At 51.5% G+C, this 20,307-nt stretch overlaps 1 protein-coding gene across 1 annotated transcript in view; it reads left to right on the top strand.

Moving 5' to 3' along the window:
• cfap43 (cilia and flagella associated protein 43) overlaps positions 1–20,307 on the top strand; it is a 273,825-nt gene that overhangs the window by 138,465 nt on the left and 115,053 nt on the right. The window contains 3 exon segments of the mRNA XM_038822192.1: positions 7,643–7,809; positions 10,466–10,618; positions 13,794–13,924. Of these exon segments, the coding sequence (XP_038678120.1) occupies positions 7,643–7,809; positions 10,466–10,618; positions 13,794–13,924 (451 nt within the window).

Below are 20,307 nucleotides of genomic sequence, written 5' to 3'. Positions count from 1 at the left end.
TCATTCTGTCACTTATTACGAATCTATCTACCTCTCTAAAATCTCTACTTCACTGCCTTTTGAGGAAGAGAGTTCCAAAGACTCACAACCCTCTGAGAGGGAAAAAAGTCATCTCTGTCTTAACTAACTAGCTGTTTACTTTCACACGGTGTTCCCTGGTTCTAGATTCTCCGACAGGAGGTAACACCCTCTCCACATCCAACCTGTCAACACCCGTCAGGGTCCTATAACTTTCAGTAACGTCACCTCTTGCTCTTCTAAACTCCAGCAGATACAAACCTCACCTGTCCAACATTTCCACCTGAGACTACCCTTCTATCCCAGAGTTTGTTCTTGAAACCATTCTCTGACCTGCCTCCAACATATTGTCATCCTTCCTTAATTCAGGAAATCTGTATACAGTATGCCAGGTGTGGTCTCACCAGTGCTCTCTGTAGCTGAAGCAGAACCTCCCTACTTGTGTATTCAGTTCCCCTCACTAATGTGTGAGAGTACCTTTAAGAAATGGGTGTTTATAAATGGATGTGTATATAAATAACTGTAGTGAGAGTACCTTTAAGAAATGGTTGTTTATTACTGCAGTGATGTCAGAGAGTGTGTGGAGCTGGGCTGTCTGTCAGCTTTTTACTTTCGCTTTAGGCTTTTTGCTGCAGGCTGGGTTTGGTTTCATTTTAGTTTTGGAGAAGCTGAAATCACAGCAGGATGTGTGTGAACCTCTGCAAGCTTATGAATGTTCATTTGGGGTTTTGAAGTGGTAACTGTTCTCAATAGTGAATTTAAACCTGATCTTTGTGCTAAAAGGGTCTTTTGTCTTCTGGATGTTGTTTGGGAATTTATTAAGCATTACTTAGTGTTGTTTTCTTTGGGGTTGTATTTGAATTAATGGTTGCTAAGATGTTCACTGTATGTTTTCCATTTCTGCTGTACCACACCTGTAGATTGGGTGTCTTTTCCCCATATCACAATCTAGTAAAAGTTGTGGGTCAGGTGAACTCCATGATACACTTTGCGGTTCTCTAAACCCTGGCCCAGAACACTATAAACAATAACATTCTATTAGCTGTAAGGTGTAGGGTTTCAAGGTATAAAACTCTTCTAATTAAAACAAACGCTAAGGTCCAAATTTCTAAGACTAGGATCCTCAGTTGTGTTTGAGCTCCAAGATACGAATGACTAGTATTTGTGAATTAAGTGGATTTATTAAGTAAAATGTAAATATGCTTAACAAAAAACAGTGAAGACAGCCCAGATTCTGTATCCACAAGGACCCAGTTTTAATGATGAACTGTGTCTCAGAGAGGTTTACTGTTGAAGCAACGGTAAAACTGAATGCACTAATTCTCCAACATTTATCCCCACAACCCGCGATCCAGCACTTCCTTTTTTTGGAAATGAGCTGAATTCAATCCCCCTATTAGCCACAGGACACAAATCATCTCATGTAGCCTTCCTTTGTAACGCCTGCTTTATGGGATGTACACTGAGAATCAGTCCCATCAGTTACTTCCTTGGAGTCCAGAAGAATATATTCCACGATAAACAAATAGCATCTTTCCTCTTGATACCAAACAGTGATAAAGTCACATTCTCCTGTCAGCATGGTTTAACCCAAGCCCCACAGTGAAGCTATTAAGGCCACTTCCTAACAGGTGCCGCAATGTGGCCACTCGGGGCTTGGCACAGTAACTTCATACTTGTGACAATAAAGGGTTATTAGAATTATTATTATTATTTCAAAGGATAAAGGTTTCCTCATGGTACAAATCTATTCAAACAATGCATAGTTTGTTTAAACATAGTGTCATCTTAAGTTGCCAATTACGGGTATTTTGGCCATTAACACAGCTTCAGCCGAAGAGTCAAATGAGCTGCGTCATAAACAATAGTTTGTTTCTCCCCGTACCCCCAATTACCTTGACTGCTAATTGCCTAACAGAAATTCAATCTATTCATTTTAAAAGTGGCCATCTCCGAAGTTCATAAACATTAGTCTACCCCAAACAAAACCCCGAGAAACAGCAAAGAAAAACAGAAAATCTCAGCATGCCTGACAGTGTCTGTGGAGAGAGAAGCGAGCTAACGTTTCAAGTCTGGATGACTCAAAGCTTTGACAAGAGTCAAGCTACCAGATAAATATTTAAAACCTCTCGCTTCAACTCCTAGCTGCTCGCGGAATTGTCAACAGTTTGTTCCCAAGTCCACGTCACTGCCTAATCATTATTTACTGAACAAGTTCATATTGTGTTCCTATTTCTGTTAGTATCTTCCCATGAAGATGTATACAAAGCATTTGGTGAATAACCCTTCCTTGCCAAGTCATTAAAAGAATAAAGTCACAAGTTAATAACTTCATCAAAAGAAAATGCTGCAAAGCAGGTCAGGTAACATCTGTGAGAAATGTTTCATCAGAATCAATAACCCCAGGGTCAAACAAGCAGCATTTAAGTTTGAATGGGAGGGTGTGAATGTTGAGCTGGGGAAGTGTAATTATCACAGTTATTCAGCGCTATCTGCTGATTACAAATGGAAAGTATGCTCAGTACCTGAGATTGTAGAGGTTCATTTTGGACTAAACTCTTTAAACAACTGACAAATTAACAACATTAGAGTCAGTTAGTTGAATAGGTTAAAGTCCAAATGTATTTCCACCACATTTGTGACCTTCTGTTTGTGAGCTGATTCAGTAGAGCTGGTTACTTGGCCTCAGTGTGGGGTGAAGGTGCCTGTTATCCTCGTCACAAGTCAGTCCATACCTCGGAGATGATCAGGCGCGACTCAGTCGGCACGTTTGGCAGGGAGTTCCATGAAGGTCACATTGTCGAGATCGCAGCCAGTGATCATCAGCACTTAGTGCCGACACTGAGCCGCCACGAGCTTCTCGCCATCCTGGCTGTCTCGCCGTCTGATCCGCCCAACGCCAGCCTCAGTGTCTTACAAGGGGGAGCTGCTTTTTTAAAAATAAATTTAGATTACCCAATTATTTTTTCCAATTAAGGGGCAATTTAGTGTGGCCAATCCACCTACCCGGGTGCTCGGGTCAGGGATGTCTCCGATCGGCTGCAGGACATACTGAAGGGGGAGGGTGAACAGCCAGTTGTCGTGGTGCATATAGGCACCAACGATAAAGGTAAAAAAAGGGATGAGGTCCCATAATCAGAATTTAGGGAGTTAGGAGATAAGTTAAAAAGTAGGACCTCAAAGGTAGTAATCTCAGGATTGCTACCAGTGCCACGGGACAGTCAGAGTAGAAATTCAAGAATAGTCAGAATGAATACATGGTGCAGGAGGGAGGGGTTCAGATTTTTGGGACATTGGAACCGGTTCTGGGGGTGGTGGGACCATCACAAACCGGATGGTCTACACCTGGGCAGGACTGGAACCAATGTCCTAGGGGGTGCTTTTGCTAACACTGTTGGGGAGGTTTTAAACTAATGTGGCAGGGGGATGGGAACCAGATTAGGAAGTTAGAGGTCAGTAAAGAAGCAGCAACTAAAGCCAGTAAGGTACGAGACAATAAACTCAATGTGACTAAGGGGAAGAGTAGACAAGGAAGAGATGATGAACGCAAAGGTGGTCTGAGGTGCATTTGTTTTAATGCGAGACATGTAGCAGGTAAGGCAGATGAACTTAGGGCTTGGATCAGTACCTGGGAATATGATGCTATTGGTATTACTGAGACTTGGTTGAGGGAAGGGCAGGACTGGCAACTGAATATCCCAGGGTATAGATGCTTCAGGAGGGATAGAGAGGGAGGTAGAAGGGGTGGAGGAGTTGCATTACTCATCAGAGATGATATCACAGCTGTGATTAAGGAGGGCACGATGGAGGATTCGAGCACTGAGGCAATATGGGTGGAGCTGAGAAATAGGAAGGGTGCAGTAACATTGTTGGGACTTTACTACAGGCCTCCCAAAAGCGAGCATGAAGTAGAGGTACAAATATGCAGACAGATTATAGAAAAATGTAGGAGCAATAGGGTGGTTGTGATGGGAGATTTTAACTTCCCCAACATTGAATGGGATTCGTGTAGTGTTGGAGGCGTAGATGGAGCAGAGTTTGTAAGGAGCATCCAGGAGAGTTTTTTAGAGCAGTATGTAAATAGTCCAACTTGGGAAGGGGCCATACTGGACCTGGTATTGGGGAATGATCCTGGCCAGGTGGTTGATGTTTCAGTCGGTGATTACTTTGGAATAGCGATCACAATTCTGTAAGTTTTCGAATACTCATGGACAAGGACAGGAGGGGTCCGAAAGGAAGAGTGCTAAATTGGGGAAAGGCAGAGTATAACAAAATTCAGCAGGAGCTAGGGAATGTGGATTAGAAGCAGCTGTTTAAGGGTAAATCCACATTTGAAATGTGGAAGTCTTTTAAGGAAAGGTTGATTAGAGTGCAGGACAGACATGTTCCTGTGAAAATGAAAGATAGAAATGGCAAGATTAGGGAACCATGGATGACGGGTGGAATTGTGAGACTAGCTAAGATGAAAAAGGAAGCATACATAGGATCGAGGCAACTCAAACTGATGAAGCTTTGGAGGAATATCGGGAAAGTAGGACGAATCTCAAACGCGCAATAAAGAGGGCTAAAAGGGGTCATGAAATATATTTGGCTAACAGGGTTAAGGAAAATCCCAAAGCATTTTATTCGTATGTAAGGAGCAAGAGGGTAACTATAGAAAGGATTGGCCCACTTAAAGACAAAAGAGGAAATTTATGCGTGGACTCATAGGAAATGGGTGAGATTCTTAATGAGTACTTAGCATCGGTATTCACAAAGGAGAGGGACAAGACAGATGTTGAGACTAGGGATGGATGTTTAAATACTCTCGGTCAAGTTGTCATACGGAAGGGGGAAGTTTTGGGTATTCGAAAAGACATTAAGGTGGACAAGTCCCCAGGACCGGATGGGATCTATCCCAGGTTACTGAGGGAAGCGAGGATCGAAATAGCTGGGGCCTTAACAGATATCTTTGCAGCATCCTTGAGCACGGGTGAGGTCCCGGAGGTCTGGAGAATTGCTAATGTTGTCCCTTTGTTTAAGAAAGGTAGCAGGGATAATCCAGGGAATTATAGACCTGTGAGCTTGACGTCAGTGGTAGGCAAACTGTTGGAGAAGATACTGAGGGATAGGATCTATTCACATCTGGAAGAAAATAGACTTATCAGTGATAGGCAGCATGGTTTTGTGCAGGGAAGGTCATGTCTTACAAACCTAATAGAATTCTTTGAGGAAGTGACAAAGTTAATTGATGAGGGAAGGGCTGTAGATGTCGTATACGTGGACGTCAGTAAGGTGTTTGATAAGGTTTCCCATGGCAGGTTGATGGAAAAAGTGAAGTCGTATGGGGTTCAGGGTGTACTAGCTAGATGGATAAAGAACTGGCTGGGCAACAGGAGACAGAGAGTAGTGGTGGAAGGGAGTGTCTCAAAATGGAGAAGGGTGACTAATGGTGTTCCACAGGGATCCGTGCTTGGACCACTGTTGTTTGTGATCTACATAAATGACCTGGAGGAGGGGCAGCACGGTGGTGCAGTGGGTTAGCCCTGCAGCCTCACGGCGCCGAGGTCCCAGGTTCGATCCCGGCTCTGGGTCACTGTCCGTGTGGAGTTTGCACATTCTCCCCGTGTCTGCGTGGGTTTCACCCCCACAACCCAAAGATGTGGAGGTTAGGTGGATTGGCCATGCTAAAAATTGCCCCGTAATTGGAAAATTAATTGGGTACTCTAAATTTATAAAAAAAAATAAAAATAAATAAATGACCTGGAGGAAGGTATAGGTGGTCTGATTAGCAAGTTTGCAGATGATACTAAGATTGGTGGAGTTGCAGATAGCGAGGAGGACTGTCAGAGAATACAACAAAATATAGATAGATTGGAGAGTTGGGCAGAGAAATGGCAGATGGAGTTCAATCCAGGCAAATGCGAGGTGATGCATTTTGGAAGATCAAATTCAAGAGCGGACTATATGGTTAATGGAAGGGTCTTGGGGAAAATTGATGTGCAGAGAGATCTGGGAGTTCAGGTCCATTGTACCCTGAAGGTGGCAACGCAGGTTGATAGAGTGGTCAAGAAGGCATACAGCATGCTTGCCTTCATCGGACGGGGTATTGAGTAGAAGAGTTGGCAGGTCATGTTACAGTTGTATAGGACTTTGGTTAGGCCACATTTGGAATACTGCGTGCAGTTCTGGTCGCCACATTACCAGAAGGATGTGGATGCCTTGGAGAGGGTGCAGAGGAGTTGCACCAGGATGTTGCCTGGTATGGAAGGTGCTAGCTATGAAGAAAGGTTGAGTAGATTAGGATTGTTTTTGTTGGAAAGACGAAGGTTGAGGGGGGACCTGATTGAGGTCTACAAAATTATGAGAGGTATGGACAGGGTGGATACCTCTGGGTGAGACAGATTTTTGATTTACAGAGGAGTGGCGGGATTCCCAGTGATTGACGCTATAGAAATTCAAGACTAAACGCAGACCGGGTGACCGCTTTGCAGAACACCTCCGGTCCGTCCGCAAGCAGAACCCAGACCTTCCTGTCGCTGCCATTTCAACACCCTGCCCTGTTCTCATGTCCATATGTCCGTTCTTGGCCTGCTGCAATGTTCCAGTGAAGCCCAGAACAAACTGGAGGAACAACATCTCATCTTCTGATTAGACACGTTACAGCCGTCCGGACTGAACATTGAGTTCAACAACTTCAGACTGTGAACTCTCTCCTCCACCTTCACCACATTTCTATGTCTGTCAATTTATCTTATTTATTCCATTGATCTGTTTTTTCATCCTCATTGTCCCCCCTCCCCTCCCACACTCCACTTGGACCATCTGTTCCCTGTCCCTCATCGCCCTTTAACACTCGGCTCACCTCTGTTCTGCCATTGACACATTCTAATCTCGTCATGCGCCACTGTCAGCCCCTTCTTAGCCTTAATCACCCCCATTCACGTTCCTTGTGTCTTTCTGTCCATGACATCTTTGCCAATCTCCACCCATCGCCGGCCCCTATCCAGCCCCACCGCTCCAGGCCCCCCTACCCCCTCATGACAGTATATATCTGTCCCTATTTCCAGTTCTCTCCAGCTTCAACAAAGAGTCGTTCAGACGAGAAACGTTAACTCCCTTCTCTCCAGACGCTATCAGACCTGTGTGTGTTGTCTGTGCATCTGCATAACAATATACCACTGTTTGGTCAGGCATGATTTGTTTTACATCTCCATTAAAGAATGTCACTTTGACAGTTTTCCCATCGGCACTGATTTATTTTTGGGTACCATTACAGAAAATAATTATGTGGCGTCCACTTCTCAATACCTGCTCAACCTTTCCATCTGAATACTTCATCACTTCTTGAATTTCATATTCGGTCCCATTAGACTCCAGATTAGAACTGGTTGGTACTGAAACCCAGTCAGAGTTTGGAAACTTTTCAAAAGGCTCTGAATACATCATACTGCCCGTTGCAGAATCAGTCCTTTGACTGAGGGACTTGGAAGAGTATTTTCTGTTTTTGTTTAAGATTCCAGTATACGCAATAATTTGCTTTCTATAGGAATTCATGTGTGGCAATTGAGACTGACTAGTATTGAAACATTCAATGTCACTTGGTTTGTACTGAATGATCTCCCAATGTTAATTTATTTCCCAGCTTCTCCTGCGACTATCGATCACCGTGGAATGATGAATAGCTTTGCTATTCACAGACAACACTGCCAGACTGAGATGCCTCTGACCTCTGCAGTCCTTGACACTGAGCAACACATCTATGCATACTGCACCCTGACACGGACCATCTTTAGATACAAGATCATGAGGGTAACTGTGAGATGTATACCCGTTCTCTCATTCTCCCTCTTCTCACCCTCTCTCTCTCTCCCCCCCCCCCCCCCTTCTCCGCTTTCTGTCCCTCTCTCTCCATTCTCGCCCTTGCTGTCCCCTAGTCTTGGGGACTAATGGGAACAGCTTTTATCCTAATCAAATCTTTATCAAAGTTTAGCATAACCTTGCTGTTTGTGGCCTCAATACCTCTATACATGAAGCTCAAGGGCCTATATTACTGTCAGTCTGACTTTCCACCTTCAAAGATCTGTGTACCTGAACCCTCAGGTATCTCTGTGTATCCACATAATGTACCAATATGTCTATGTTGCCTCTTCCTGCCCCTTCTTCCAAGATGCATTGCCTCAGGCGTCTCTATTGTATTCCATCTGCCACTTGTCTGCCCATTCTGCTGGCCTATCTATTCATGTGACAGTTAATTAGTATCATAACTACTGTTGGCCACTCCAAAGTTCGATATCATTGACAGATTTTTATATTTTACTCTGTTCCAATATCATGGTCGCAATTCCCCCCCCCCCCCCCCCCCCCCCAACTGGGGGGGGGGGGGGGAATCGCTGACGCACCGCCGCATGCACGAACCGGCGAAGGCCTTTCGGCCAGCCCCGACGCCGGGCGGCGGGCGTCAAAGGCCGTTGGCGTCAGTCGGCTTGGCGCCAACCACTCCGGCGCAGGCCTAGCCCCCAAAGGTAAGGAGAATTCCGCACCTTTGGGGAGGCCCGACGCCGGAGTGGTTGGCCACACTCCGCTACACCGGGACCCCCTGCCCCGCCGGGTAGGGGAGAATCCCGGCCCTGGTCGCTGCCGGCGGGAACAGCGCGGGAATGCTGGGGGGGGGGGGGGGGGTAGCCTGTGGGGGGGAGGGGGGGGCGGAAGGGGATCCAGCACCGGGGGAGGGGCTCAAAAGGGGCGGGCCGGCCTCTCCTTTCCTCTGCCTCCCCGCAAGATCAATCCGGCATTTCTGGTGGGGCGGCCGCGGGGAGGACGGCAACCGCACATGTAATTTACGCGGCGCCGCTTTCACACGGCGGCAAGGCCCGGCACGTATAATTGACACGGCTCCGCTCCTGGCCCCCCCGGGGGTAGGAGAATAGGGGGCGAGGAACGGCCTCCGACGCCGGAGTGAAACACTCCGGTTTTCACTCCGCCGTCGGGACACGGGGCGCGATTCTCCGCTCCCCACGCCGGGCGGGCGACTCACGCCACACCGCCCTGGCACCGCCCGCGATTCTCCCACCCCCCCCCCCGCTTGCAAATCGGCGCTCGCCGTTTTTCACGGCGACCGCCGATTCTCCGGCCCGTACAGGCCGAGCGGCCTGCCGTTCCCAACCGGTTCACGACAGCGGCAACCACACATGGTCGCTGCCATCGTGAATATGGGTGCCAAATGCTCGTTTGTGGCTTGTGGGGGGCGGACAGGGGAGTGAGCACCACGGCCGTGCTCGGGAGGAGACTGGCCCACTGATCGTCGGGCCGGCGTCTCAAAGGGACACACTTTTTCCCCTCCTCCGCCCCGCAAGATCAAGCCGCCACGTCTTGCGGGGCAGCGGAGGGGAAGACGGCAAACCGCGCATGCGCGGCTGACGTCACTTAGGCGCCGCTGTAACGTCAAGGCCCGGCGGCCGAGATTTACGGAGCGCCGCTCCTAGCTCCCTGGGGGTGCGGTGAATAGGGTGCGAGAAGCGGCTTCCGACGACCTTCCCAATTCCACGCGGGTGCGGAGAATTCCGCCCATGGTCTCCTGATGGGAGAATCTCACCCCTTATTTATATATATCAAAAAAATCAGCAATCCCAATCCTTGGGGAACCTCACTGCCCACTGTCGCCAAGCCTCAAAAAAAACCTTTTATCAATGCGTTGTTTGTCCTTAAGGCATCTTTTAAAATCCAAGTTTACACTGACCTTCCCATTCCTTCAGCCTCAAATGTTTTTTAAAAGGGGCAATTTAGCGTGGCCAATCCACCAACCCTGCACTTCTTTGGGTTGTGGGGGTGAGACCCACACAGACACGGGAAGAATGTGCAACCTCCACACAGACAGTGACCCAGGGCTGGGATTCGAACCTGAGTCCTGATCACCGTGAGGCAGCAATGCTAACCATTATGCCACCGTGCCACCCTGGAGGTGCTGTTTTGATGTAAGATGTTTAGATTTCTGTATTCGATTTTGTTTTCGATTTCAGGTAGGCAGCTGATTTTGGTGTGGGTCAATCTACCAGTTTATGGGGAACAGGTCGGGGTGGGTAGGAAGGTACTGGGTTAGCTTCCTGCTGAATACACACCCAGCTGGAAAGTCCAGCCCCCTCTCTTTTAACCACTGCAATGTCTTCCCAAATCAGTACTGGCAATCCATCTTTGACAATAAGACCTGCTGAGGTTGTCCAGGATGCTCTGTTTTCCTCAATCCAGCTTCTCTTCTCTACTTTCTGAACACTTTCCATCCTTGTACACCAACACCCAATGTGCACCATTTTTAACCCATGTTTCTCTTCCTGCTACTACATCATATCCCACATGACTGTTTCTGTACTTGTTGTTCACCAAAATTATTTACCACACTTTCTGCATTTATATTACACAGGGCTGGGCCACCAGTCTTCCTCACTCTCTCTCTCTGTCTCTCTCTCCCTAGGGTACGTCAAATGACACATTTGGCTTGATCACCCAGATCAAGATAGAGGGTCACCAGCTGGGTCCCGCATACCTCTACCTCTCTGCGAATCATCAGTGTTTGGCTTCCATAGCCAAGGATGGATTCATTCAGTTAAGAGATGTGACCAACCTGGTAAGACACTGCTTGGGGGAACACCCTCGAAATCATAGTCCAGCGCTCATTATAATCCAGGGCTCATTATAATCCAGGGCTCATTATAATCCAGGGCTCATTATAATCCAGGGCTCATTATAATCCAGGGCTCATTATAATCCAGCGCTCATTATAATCCAGGGCTCATTATAATCCAGGGCTCATTATAATCCAGGGCTCATTATAATCCAGGGCTCATTATAATCCAGGGCTCATTATAATCCAGGGATCATTATAATCCAGGGCTCATTATAATCCAGCGCTCATTATAATTCAGGGCTCATTATAATCCAGGGCTCATTAGAATCCAGGGCTCATTATAATCCAGGGCTCATTATAATCCAGGGCTCATTATAACCCAGGGCTCATTATAATCCAGGGCTCATTATAATCCAGGGCTCATTATAATCCAACGCTCATTATAATCCAACGCTCATTATAATCCAACGCTCATTATAATCCAGGGCTCATTATAATCCAGGGCTCATTATAATCCAGGGATCATTATAATCCAGGGCTCATTATAATCCAGCGCTCATTATAATCCAGGGCTCATTATAATCCAGGGCTCATTAGAATCCAGGGCTCATTATAATCCAGCGCTCATTATAATCCAGCGCTCATTATAATCCAACGCTCATTATAATCCAACGCTCATTATAATCCAGGGCTCATTATAATCCAACGCTCATTATAATCCAGCCTTCATTATAATCCAGGGCTCATTATAATCCAGGGCTCATTATAATCCAACGCTTATTATAATCCAACGCTCATTATAATCCTGGGCTCATTATAATCCACCCCTCTAATCTACCCCTTCACTGCCTACTCCATCTCCTTCCACCCCTCTCTGAGTCACTTCGAGTGTTGGGTTGAATCAGTGTGAATCCCACACTCTGCAAACCTCTCGGTGTATTTCGCACAGCCTGATTCATCATTGCCCTAACCAATGATCAGCAGAGTGACAGACAGGACAGCATCATCAATCTACTCAAACTGACAAAGACATGGAAGCTGAGGTTTAACACAAAGAAGCACAAAGTGATATGTGTTAGTGGAAACGAGGGGACTCAATATAAAATAAATGAAACAATTCTGTCAGAGCGAAAAAATATCAGGAAGTATAGGGACACAAATCTTAGAAGATGGCAGTATAATTTGAGAAGCTGTTAAACTGTTTAGTCATCACAGGAGGGCAACACGGTGGAGTTTGCACATTCTCCCCGTGTCTGTGTGGGTCTCACCCTCACAACCCAAAATTGTGCAGGGAAGTGGATTGGCCACGCTAAATTGCCCTTTAATTGGAAAAAAATAATTGGATGCTCTAATTTTGTTTTAAAATAGTCATCAACAGGGACACTGAGCACAATTTGGGGACCACATTTTGGAAATTTATCACAAGCTTGAAGAGGGTGCAGTGAAATTTACTGGAATGGTATCAGGGATGGGGGATTTGAGTTATGTAGAGAAACTGGAGAAGCTGATACTCCTTAGAGGAGGGAAAGTTAAGGGAGATTTAATTGAGATGTTCAAATCACGAGGGGTGTGAAAAATCATTTTTGAGAAATTGCTTGCATCGTCAGGAGGGTCGATAACCAGGGACACAGGTTGAAGGTCATTGGTAAAAGGAGCAGAGGTGAAATCACGGGCGGCATTCTCCGCTGGATCCACCCGAGGTCAGTGGAGTTCTCCATTGTATGCGACTTGCCCGTGGCGTTCCTGCGGTGGGCGGAGAATCCAGCCCCACGTCTTTACAGCGAGTTGATGTGCAGCCTGAACGGGCGGTGGAAGCTGATTCATTTGTTACGTTCAAAATGGAATTTAGATGCAGTTCAAATAAAGAAAAGATGAGATTATGAGCAGGAGAGTGGGGGTAAGACAGCTCGGCAATCATGTGTACCACACACAGATCCCTGAGTGTTAGCTCTGGGGGACTCTGATGTACTGGCTAGTGCGGTACTGCAATGATCAGTACTTGGGCACGACTGTTCACAATCTATATCAATGATTTGGATGTGGCGACCAAATGTAACATTTCCAAGTTCACGAATGATAGAAAGCTGGGCGGGAATGTGCATTTTGAGGAAGGTGTAAAGTGGCTCCGGGAGGGTTTGAAGGGACTCAATGAGTGGGCAAGAACATGGATGGAGTATCACGTGGGAAAATGTGAATAATCCACTTTGTGAAGGAACAGATTTGCAGAGTATTTCCTAAATGGTAAGAAATTAAACAGTGTAGATGTACAAAGGGACCTGGGTGTCCATGTCCATAAATCAGTGAAGACTGACATGCAGGTGGAGCAAGCTATTAGGAAGGTTAATAGAATGTTAGCCTTTATTAAGAGGATTTGAGTACAGTAGTGATGACTTGTATAGAAGCTTGGCTAGTCTGCACCTGGAGTACTGTGTGCAGTTTTAGTTTCCTTACTTCGGAGAAGACATATTGTCATAGAGAGAGTGTAACGAAGCTTCACCAGACTTGTTCTGGGGATGGTGGGACTGTCTTATGAAGAGAGATTGGGCAAACTGGGCCTGTATTCTCTAGAGTTTTGAAGAATGAGAGGTGATCTCACTGAAACTTACAAAATACTTGAAGGAATGGACAGGGTAGATATAGGTAAGATGTTTCCCTTGGTGCAGGAGTCTGGAACCAGAGGGCACAATTGTAAAATAGCACGGGAAAGCTGCTTAAGACCGAGAGGAGATGTTTCTTTACACAGAGGGTTGTGAATGTTTCGAATTCCCTATCCCAGAGGGGTGGAAACTCAGTCATTGAGAATGTTTAAGGTAGAGATTGTTACATTTCTGATTAACAATAATGTAAAGGATTATGGGGATGGTGTGTGTAAAAGGAACTTAAGTGTCCGATTAGCCATGGTTGTATTGAATGGGGAGCAGGCTCGATGGGCTGAATGGTCTACCTCTGTTCCTTTCTTCGTATCTAATAAGAAACTGAAATGAAGGCTGAACACTGGGTGTTGCTGGCTACCCTCTCTCACACACACCTACACACACACATACATACAGCTTTGGGATAATGCCAACATCTCACATTGGTTGATGTTTGAGTTTCAATTAATTACTGTTACCTTTGGAATTTTCTCAGGAATACTGGGAATCAAACTAAACACCTGACTGTTTCCAATCTGCAGAGTTTGCACTTTGAAACTCAGTGTCATTCATACCAGTCAGGAGGAGTGAAATCAATCGTAATGTCATTGGACTGTCAGCTTATCCTCACCACTGGAGTCCACGATGGTACGTTAGTCTGTAATACAGAAAGGTAAGCATCTTCATAGAATCATACAATCCCTACAGAAGTGCAGAAGGAGGCCACTCAGCCCATCAAGTCTGCACCGACCCTCTGAAAAGACATTACACCCAAGCTCATTCCCTCACCCTATCCCATTGACCCCTTAACATAACCTACACATTTTTTTTGGATACTAAGGGGCAATTTAGCATGGCCAATCCGCCTAACCTGCACAACTTTGGAGTGTGGGAGGAAACCGGAGCACCCGGAGGGAACCCACGCACACACGGGGGAAAGTGCAAATCCACACTGTCACTTGAGACCGGAATTGAACCGGGTCCCTGACGCTGTGAGGAAGCAGTGCCAACCACTGTGCCATTGTGCTGCCCCAATCTTACATCAAAACAGCACCACTCGGGAGGCAAGGTGGCACAGTGGTTAGCACTGCTGCCTCACGCCGCTGAGGACCAGGGTTCGATCCCAGCCCCAGGTCACTGTCTATATGGAGTTTGCACATTTTCCCTGTGTGCTTGGGTCTCACCCTCAGAATCCAAAGCGATGTGCAGGGTAGGTTTTAGATTTAGATTTAGAACAGTACAGCACAGAACAGGCCCTTCGGCCCTCGATGTTGTGCCGAGCAATGATCACCCCACTCAAACTCACATATCCACCCTATACCCGTAACCCAACAACTCCCCCTTAACCTTACTTTTTAGGACACTACGGGCAATTTAGCATGGCCAATCCACCTAACCCGCACATCTTTGGACTGTGGGAGGAAACCGGAGCACCCGGTGCCCCTAACTCTAAATTTATTTTGAAAAACAGCACCTCCAACCTGTTCCACTATTCAGTTAGAAATTGAGTGTGAGGACCTGCAGTACTTTATCCAATTGATTTACAGCAATTATTTTCTGATCAATAGACACATTTAAGAGATTTATAGATGTCTGATTAACAATAACTTAAAGAGTTATGGGGATAGTGGGTAATTAATAATCTTATCGTGAAGATGTCCCGAGGTAGCAGGGTACCATTGAATTTTATATTCAGTTTGAGGGAGAGAGGAGTGGGTCTTCGGCTATGTTGTTAAACTTAAATTAGGGCAATGTTGAGGGCCCGAAAGCTGAACTGGCTAAAATAAATTGGCAAATTTGTTTAAGGGATAGGTCAATCTCGATGCAGTGACATTCTTTAAGGGGATGTTTCAGAATACACAGAATGGTGTTACAATCCCAGTTGATGTTATAACTGAACAGGAAAATCCCAAAATGGAATCCTGGTTCAAAATATGGGGCAACAGAGTCACAGGACTGCTAATTAATTTGAACAAGAAAACAATATTTATTAACTTGGATTATTATATAGTCCTCATTATTTTGATGGGAATTGAATATAAAAGTACAGATGTTATGCTTCAATTGTACAGAGTATTGCTGACACCAAGGGCAGGTTTCCCGATGGTGAGCCAGTGTCTGCGTCATCGTGAACGCATGGGTCGGCTGCGGCATCAATTCAGGCCCCAAAAAGGGGCCAGTAGCGGGGCCACGGGAAACGCAGTGGGCGGGGCCACGGGAAACGCAGTGGGCGGGGCCACGGGAAACGCAGTGGGCGGGGCCACGGGAAACGCAGTGGGCGGGGCCACGGGAAACGCGATGGGCGCGGGGCCACGAGAAACGCAGTGGGCGGGGCCACGGGAAACGCAGTGGGCGGGGCCACGGGAAACGCAGTGGGCGGGGCCACGGGAAATGCAGTGGGCGGGGCCACGGGAAACACGGTGGGCGGGGCCACGGGAAACGCAGTGGGCGCGGGGCCACGGGAAACGCGGTGGGCGGGGCCACGGGAAACACGGTGGGCGGGGCCACGGGAAACGCAGTGGGCGCGGGGCCACGGGAAACGCGGTGGGCGGGGCCACGGGAAACGCAGTGGGCGGGGCCACGGGAAACGCAGTGGGCGGGGCCACGGGAAACGCAGTGGGCGGGGCCACGGGAAGCGCGGTGGGAGGGGCCACGGGAAACGCGGTGGGCGGGGCCACGAGAAACGCGGTGGGCGGGGCCACGAGAAACACGGTGGGCGGGGCCACGGGAAACGCGGTGGGCGGGGCCACGAGAAACGCAGTGGGCGGGGCCACGAGAAACGCAGTGGGCGGGGCCACGGGAAACGCAGTGGGCGGGGCCACGGGAAACGCAGTGGGCTGGGCCATGGGAAACGCAGTGGGCGGGGCCAAGGGAAACGCGGTGGGCGCAGGGCCACGGGAAACGCGGTGGGCGGGGCCACGGGAAACGCGGTGGGCGGGGCCACGGGAAACACGGTGGGCGGGGCCACGAGAAACACGGTGGGCGGGGCCATGAGAAACATGGTGGGCGGGGCCACGGGAAATGCAGTGGGCGGGGGCACGGGAAACGCAGTGGGCGGGGTCACGGGAAACGCAGTGGGCGGGGCCACGGGAAACGCGGTGGGCGCAGGGCCACGGGAAACGCGGTGGGCGCGGGGTCACGGGAAACGCAGTGGGCGGGGCCACGGGAAACACGGTGGGCGCAGGGCCACGGGAAACGCGGTGGGCGGGGCCACGGGAAACGCAGTGGGCGGGGCCACGGGAAACACGGTGGGCGCAGGGCCACGGGAAACGCGGTGGGCGGGGCCACGGGAAACACGGTGGGCGGGGCCACGAGAAACACGGTGGGCGGGGCCATGAGAAACACGGTGGACGGGGCCACGGGAAATGCAGTGGGCGGGGCCACGGGAAACGCAGTGGGCGGGGTCACGGGAAACGCAGTGGGCGGGGCCATGGGAAACGCAGTGGGCGGGGCCACGGGAAACGCGGTGGGCGCAGGGCCACGGGAAACGCGGTGGGCGCGGGGTCACGGGAAACGCAGTGGGCGGGGTCACGGGAAACGCAGTGGGCGGGGCCACGGGAAACGCGGTGGGCGGGGCCACGAGAAACACGGTGGGCGGGGCCACGGGAAACGTGGTGGGCGGGGCCACGGGAAACACGGTGGGCGGGGCCACGGGAAACACGGTGGGCGCGGGGACTCACGGGAAACACGGTGGGCGGGGCCACGGGAAACACAGTGGGCGGGGCCACGGGAAACGCAGTGGGCGGGGCCACGGGAAATGGGTGGGCGGGGCCACGGGAAACACGGTGGGCCAAGGTAAGTAAGTACCCCGAGAGTTCCCCTGGAGCACACCCCCCTCGTCCCCCCCCCACCCACGCAGGGGGGGGTCACCATGTACCACACAACCCACATGGGCACCACACCGCCCTTGCGAGCTGCCATGGCGTGGTGCTGAATGCCCCCCCCACCCCCAGTCATATCGTTGCCACCATCTCGCTGCTGACTGTCTAACTCTGATGCTATCCGCACCCTCCCACAGGACAAGACAGCCCACAACCATCGTGAGTGCACAAAAACTGGAGGGGGATCACCTGTTCTGCACCCCCTCACCGTCCATGTGCAGAGAGTTCTGGAACTCGCTGGGGGAGCCGCCACCCGTGAGGTAGCGCCATGCCAGATCGGAGGCGTAGTACCAAGTGAGACTCCTCTGCCTGGCTACACTCCCTCAGCCCCTCACCTCCACCACCTCCCCTCACACTGCCCCCTCCACCCCCTAACCCCCCCTCACACTGCCTCCTCCACCCCCTCACCCATCGCACTGCCTCCTCCACCCCCTAATCCCCCCTCACCCTGCCCCCTCCACCCCCTCACCCCCCTCACACTTCCCGCTCAACCCTAACCCCCTTCACACTCCCCCCTCCTCACACTGCCCCCTCCACCCCCTCACCCCCTCACACTGCCTCCTCCACCCCCTCACCCATCGCACTGCCTCCTCCACCCCCTAACCCCCCTCACACTGCCCCCTCCACCCCCTCACCCCCTCACACTGCCTCCTCCACCCCCTAATCCCCCTTCACACTGCCTCCTCCAACCCCTCACCCATCGCACTGCCTCCTCCACCCCCTCACCCATCGCACTGCCTCCTCCACCCCCTCACCCATCGCACTGCCTCCTCCATCCCCTAACCCCCTTCACACTGCCCCCTCCACCCCCTCACACTTCCCGCTCAACCCTAACCCCCTTCACACTCCCCCCCCTCACACTGCCTCCTCCACCCCCTAATCCCCCCTCACACTGCCTCCTCCACCCCCTCACCCCCTCACACTTCCCGCTCAACCCTAACCCCCTTCACACTCCCCCCCTCACACTGCCTCCTCCACCCCCTAATCCCCCTTCACACTGCCCCCTCCACCCCCTCACACTTCCCGCTCAACCCTAACCCCCTTCACACTCCCCCCCTCACACTGCCTCCTCCACCCACTAATCCCCCTTCACACTGCCTCCTCCACCCCCTAATCCCCCTTCACACTGCCTCCTCCACCCCCTAATCCCCCTTCACACTGCCCCCTCCACCCCCTTACCCTTCCGCTCAACCCTAACCCCCTTCACACTCCCCCCCCCCCTCACCCTGCCCCCTCCACCCCCTCACACACGACTCCACGTGTCTAATGCTTTATTGTGTATTCCAGGGCCAGCAGCCGATCGTCCCGGAACGTCTCGGAGAAGCCCCCGCCGTCCAGGTCCACATCCATCCGCCCACAGGGACGTACACCAGTGAGGGGAAGGAAGACGGACAGGAGGGCCCTCGTCCGAGGCTGGGCCACAGGAAGTGGACACACAGAGGCAACAACACTGACGAACACAGGACGGACAGTCAGGGCACTGACGGCCATGAGACAGACAAAGAGAGGACGGAGAGTCAGGACAGTGACGGACAGAGGACGGAGAGTCAGGACAGTGACGGACAGAGGACGGAGAGTCAGGACAGTGACGGACAGAGGAGGGAGAGCCAGGACAGTGACGGACAGAGGATGGAGAGTCAGGACAGTGACGGACAGAGGATGGAGAGGCAGGACAGTGACGGACAGAGGATGGAGAGGCAGGACAGTGACGGACAGAGGACGGAGAGCCAGGACAGTGACGGACAGAGGACGGAGAGGCAGGACAGTGACGGACAGAGGATGGAGAGGCAGGACAGTGACGGACAGAGGATGGAGAGGCAGGACAGTGACGGACAGAGGACGGAGAGCCAGGACAGTGACGCACAGAGGACGGGGACTCTGGACAGTGACGCACAGAGGACGGGGACTCTGGACAGTGACGGACAGAGGACGGAGAGCCAGGACAGTGACGCACAGAGGACGGGGACTCTGGACAGTGACGCACAGAGGACGGGGACTCTGGACAGTGACGGACAGAGGACGGAGAGGCAGGACAGTGACACACAGAAGATGGAGACCCAGGACAGTGACGGACAGAGACGGGGACTCTGGACAGTGACGGGCAGAGGACAGAGAGCCAGGACAGTGACGGGCAGAGGATGGGGAGCCAGGACAGTGACGCACAGAGGACGGGGACTCTGGACAGTGACGGACAGAGGACGGAGAGCCAGGACAGTGACGGACAGAGGATGGAGACCCAGGACAGTGACGGACAGAGAGGCAGGACAGTGATGCACAGAGGACAGAGAGGCAGGACAGTGACGGACAGAGGACGGGGACTCTGGACAGTGACGCACAGAGGACAGAGAGTCAGGACAGTGACGCACAGAGGACAGAGAGGCAGGACAGTGACGGACAGAGGACGGGGACTCTGGGCAGTGACGGACAGAGGACGGAGAGCCAGGACAGTGACGGACAGAGGAGGGAGAGCCAGGACAGTGACGGACAGAGGACGGAGAGCCAGGACAGTGACGGACAGACAGGGCCGGCTCAAGGTACCGGCAACTCGGGCAGTCGCCCAGGGCGCCATGTGCTAGGGGGCGCCATCAAAAAGTGCGGGTCCCGCGCATGCGCAGTTGGGCCGGTGCCAACCAGCGCATGCGCGGTGGCCGCCCTCCCTCAGGCCGCCCCGCACAAGCATGGCGGATGGATCCAGGCTCGCCGGTGGTCACTCCGCCCCCCCCCCCCTTGGACCCCCTCACCCCTCGGGCCCCCTCCGCCCCCCCATCCTGCCCCCCCCTCCCCCCCACTCCGGCCCCCCCCTTCCACCCCCCCCTCCGCCCCCCCCCCTCCGCCCTCCCCCCTCCACCCCCCCCCCCTCCGCCGCCCCCCCTGCCCCCCCCTCCGGGCCACACCCCCCCCCCCCCCGGCCCCCCCCTCTCCCCCGCCCCCACCCCCCGACCCCGCGCCCCCCCACCCCCCCTCCCCGAAGGGCGCAGAAGTTCAGCTTGCCCGGGGCGCCAGCAATCCTAGGGCCGGCGCTGCGGACAGAGGGCGGGACTCTGGGCAGTGACGGACAGAGGACGGAGAGTCAGGACAGTGACGGACAGAGGACGGAGAGTCAGGACAGTGACGGACAGAGGACGGAGAGTCAGGACAGTGACGGAAAGAGGACGGAGAGCCAGGACAGTGACGG

Source organism: Scyliorhinus canicula, chromosome 16 (assembly GCF_902713615.1).
Source record: "Scyliorhinus canicula chromosome 16, sScyCan1.1, whole genome shotgun sequence".
In the NCBI taxonomy this organism is placed as follows: Eukaryota; Metazoa; Chordata; class Chondrichthyes; order Carcharhiniformes; family Scyliorhinidae; genus Scyliorhinus; species Scyliorhinus canicula.
The sequence above is the reverse complement of the archived record's forward strand: the minus strand, read 5'-3'. Positions and strand labels throughout refer to the sequence as shown.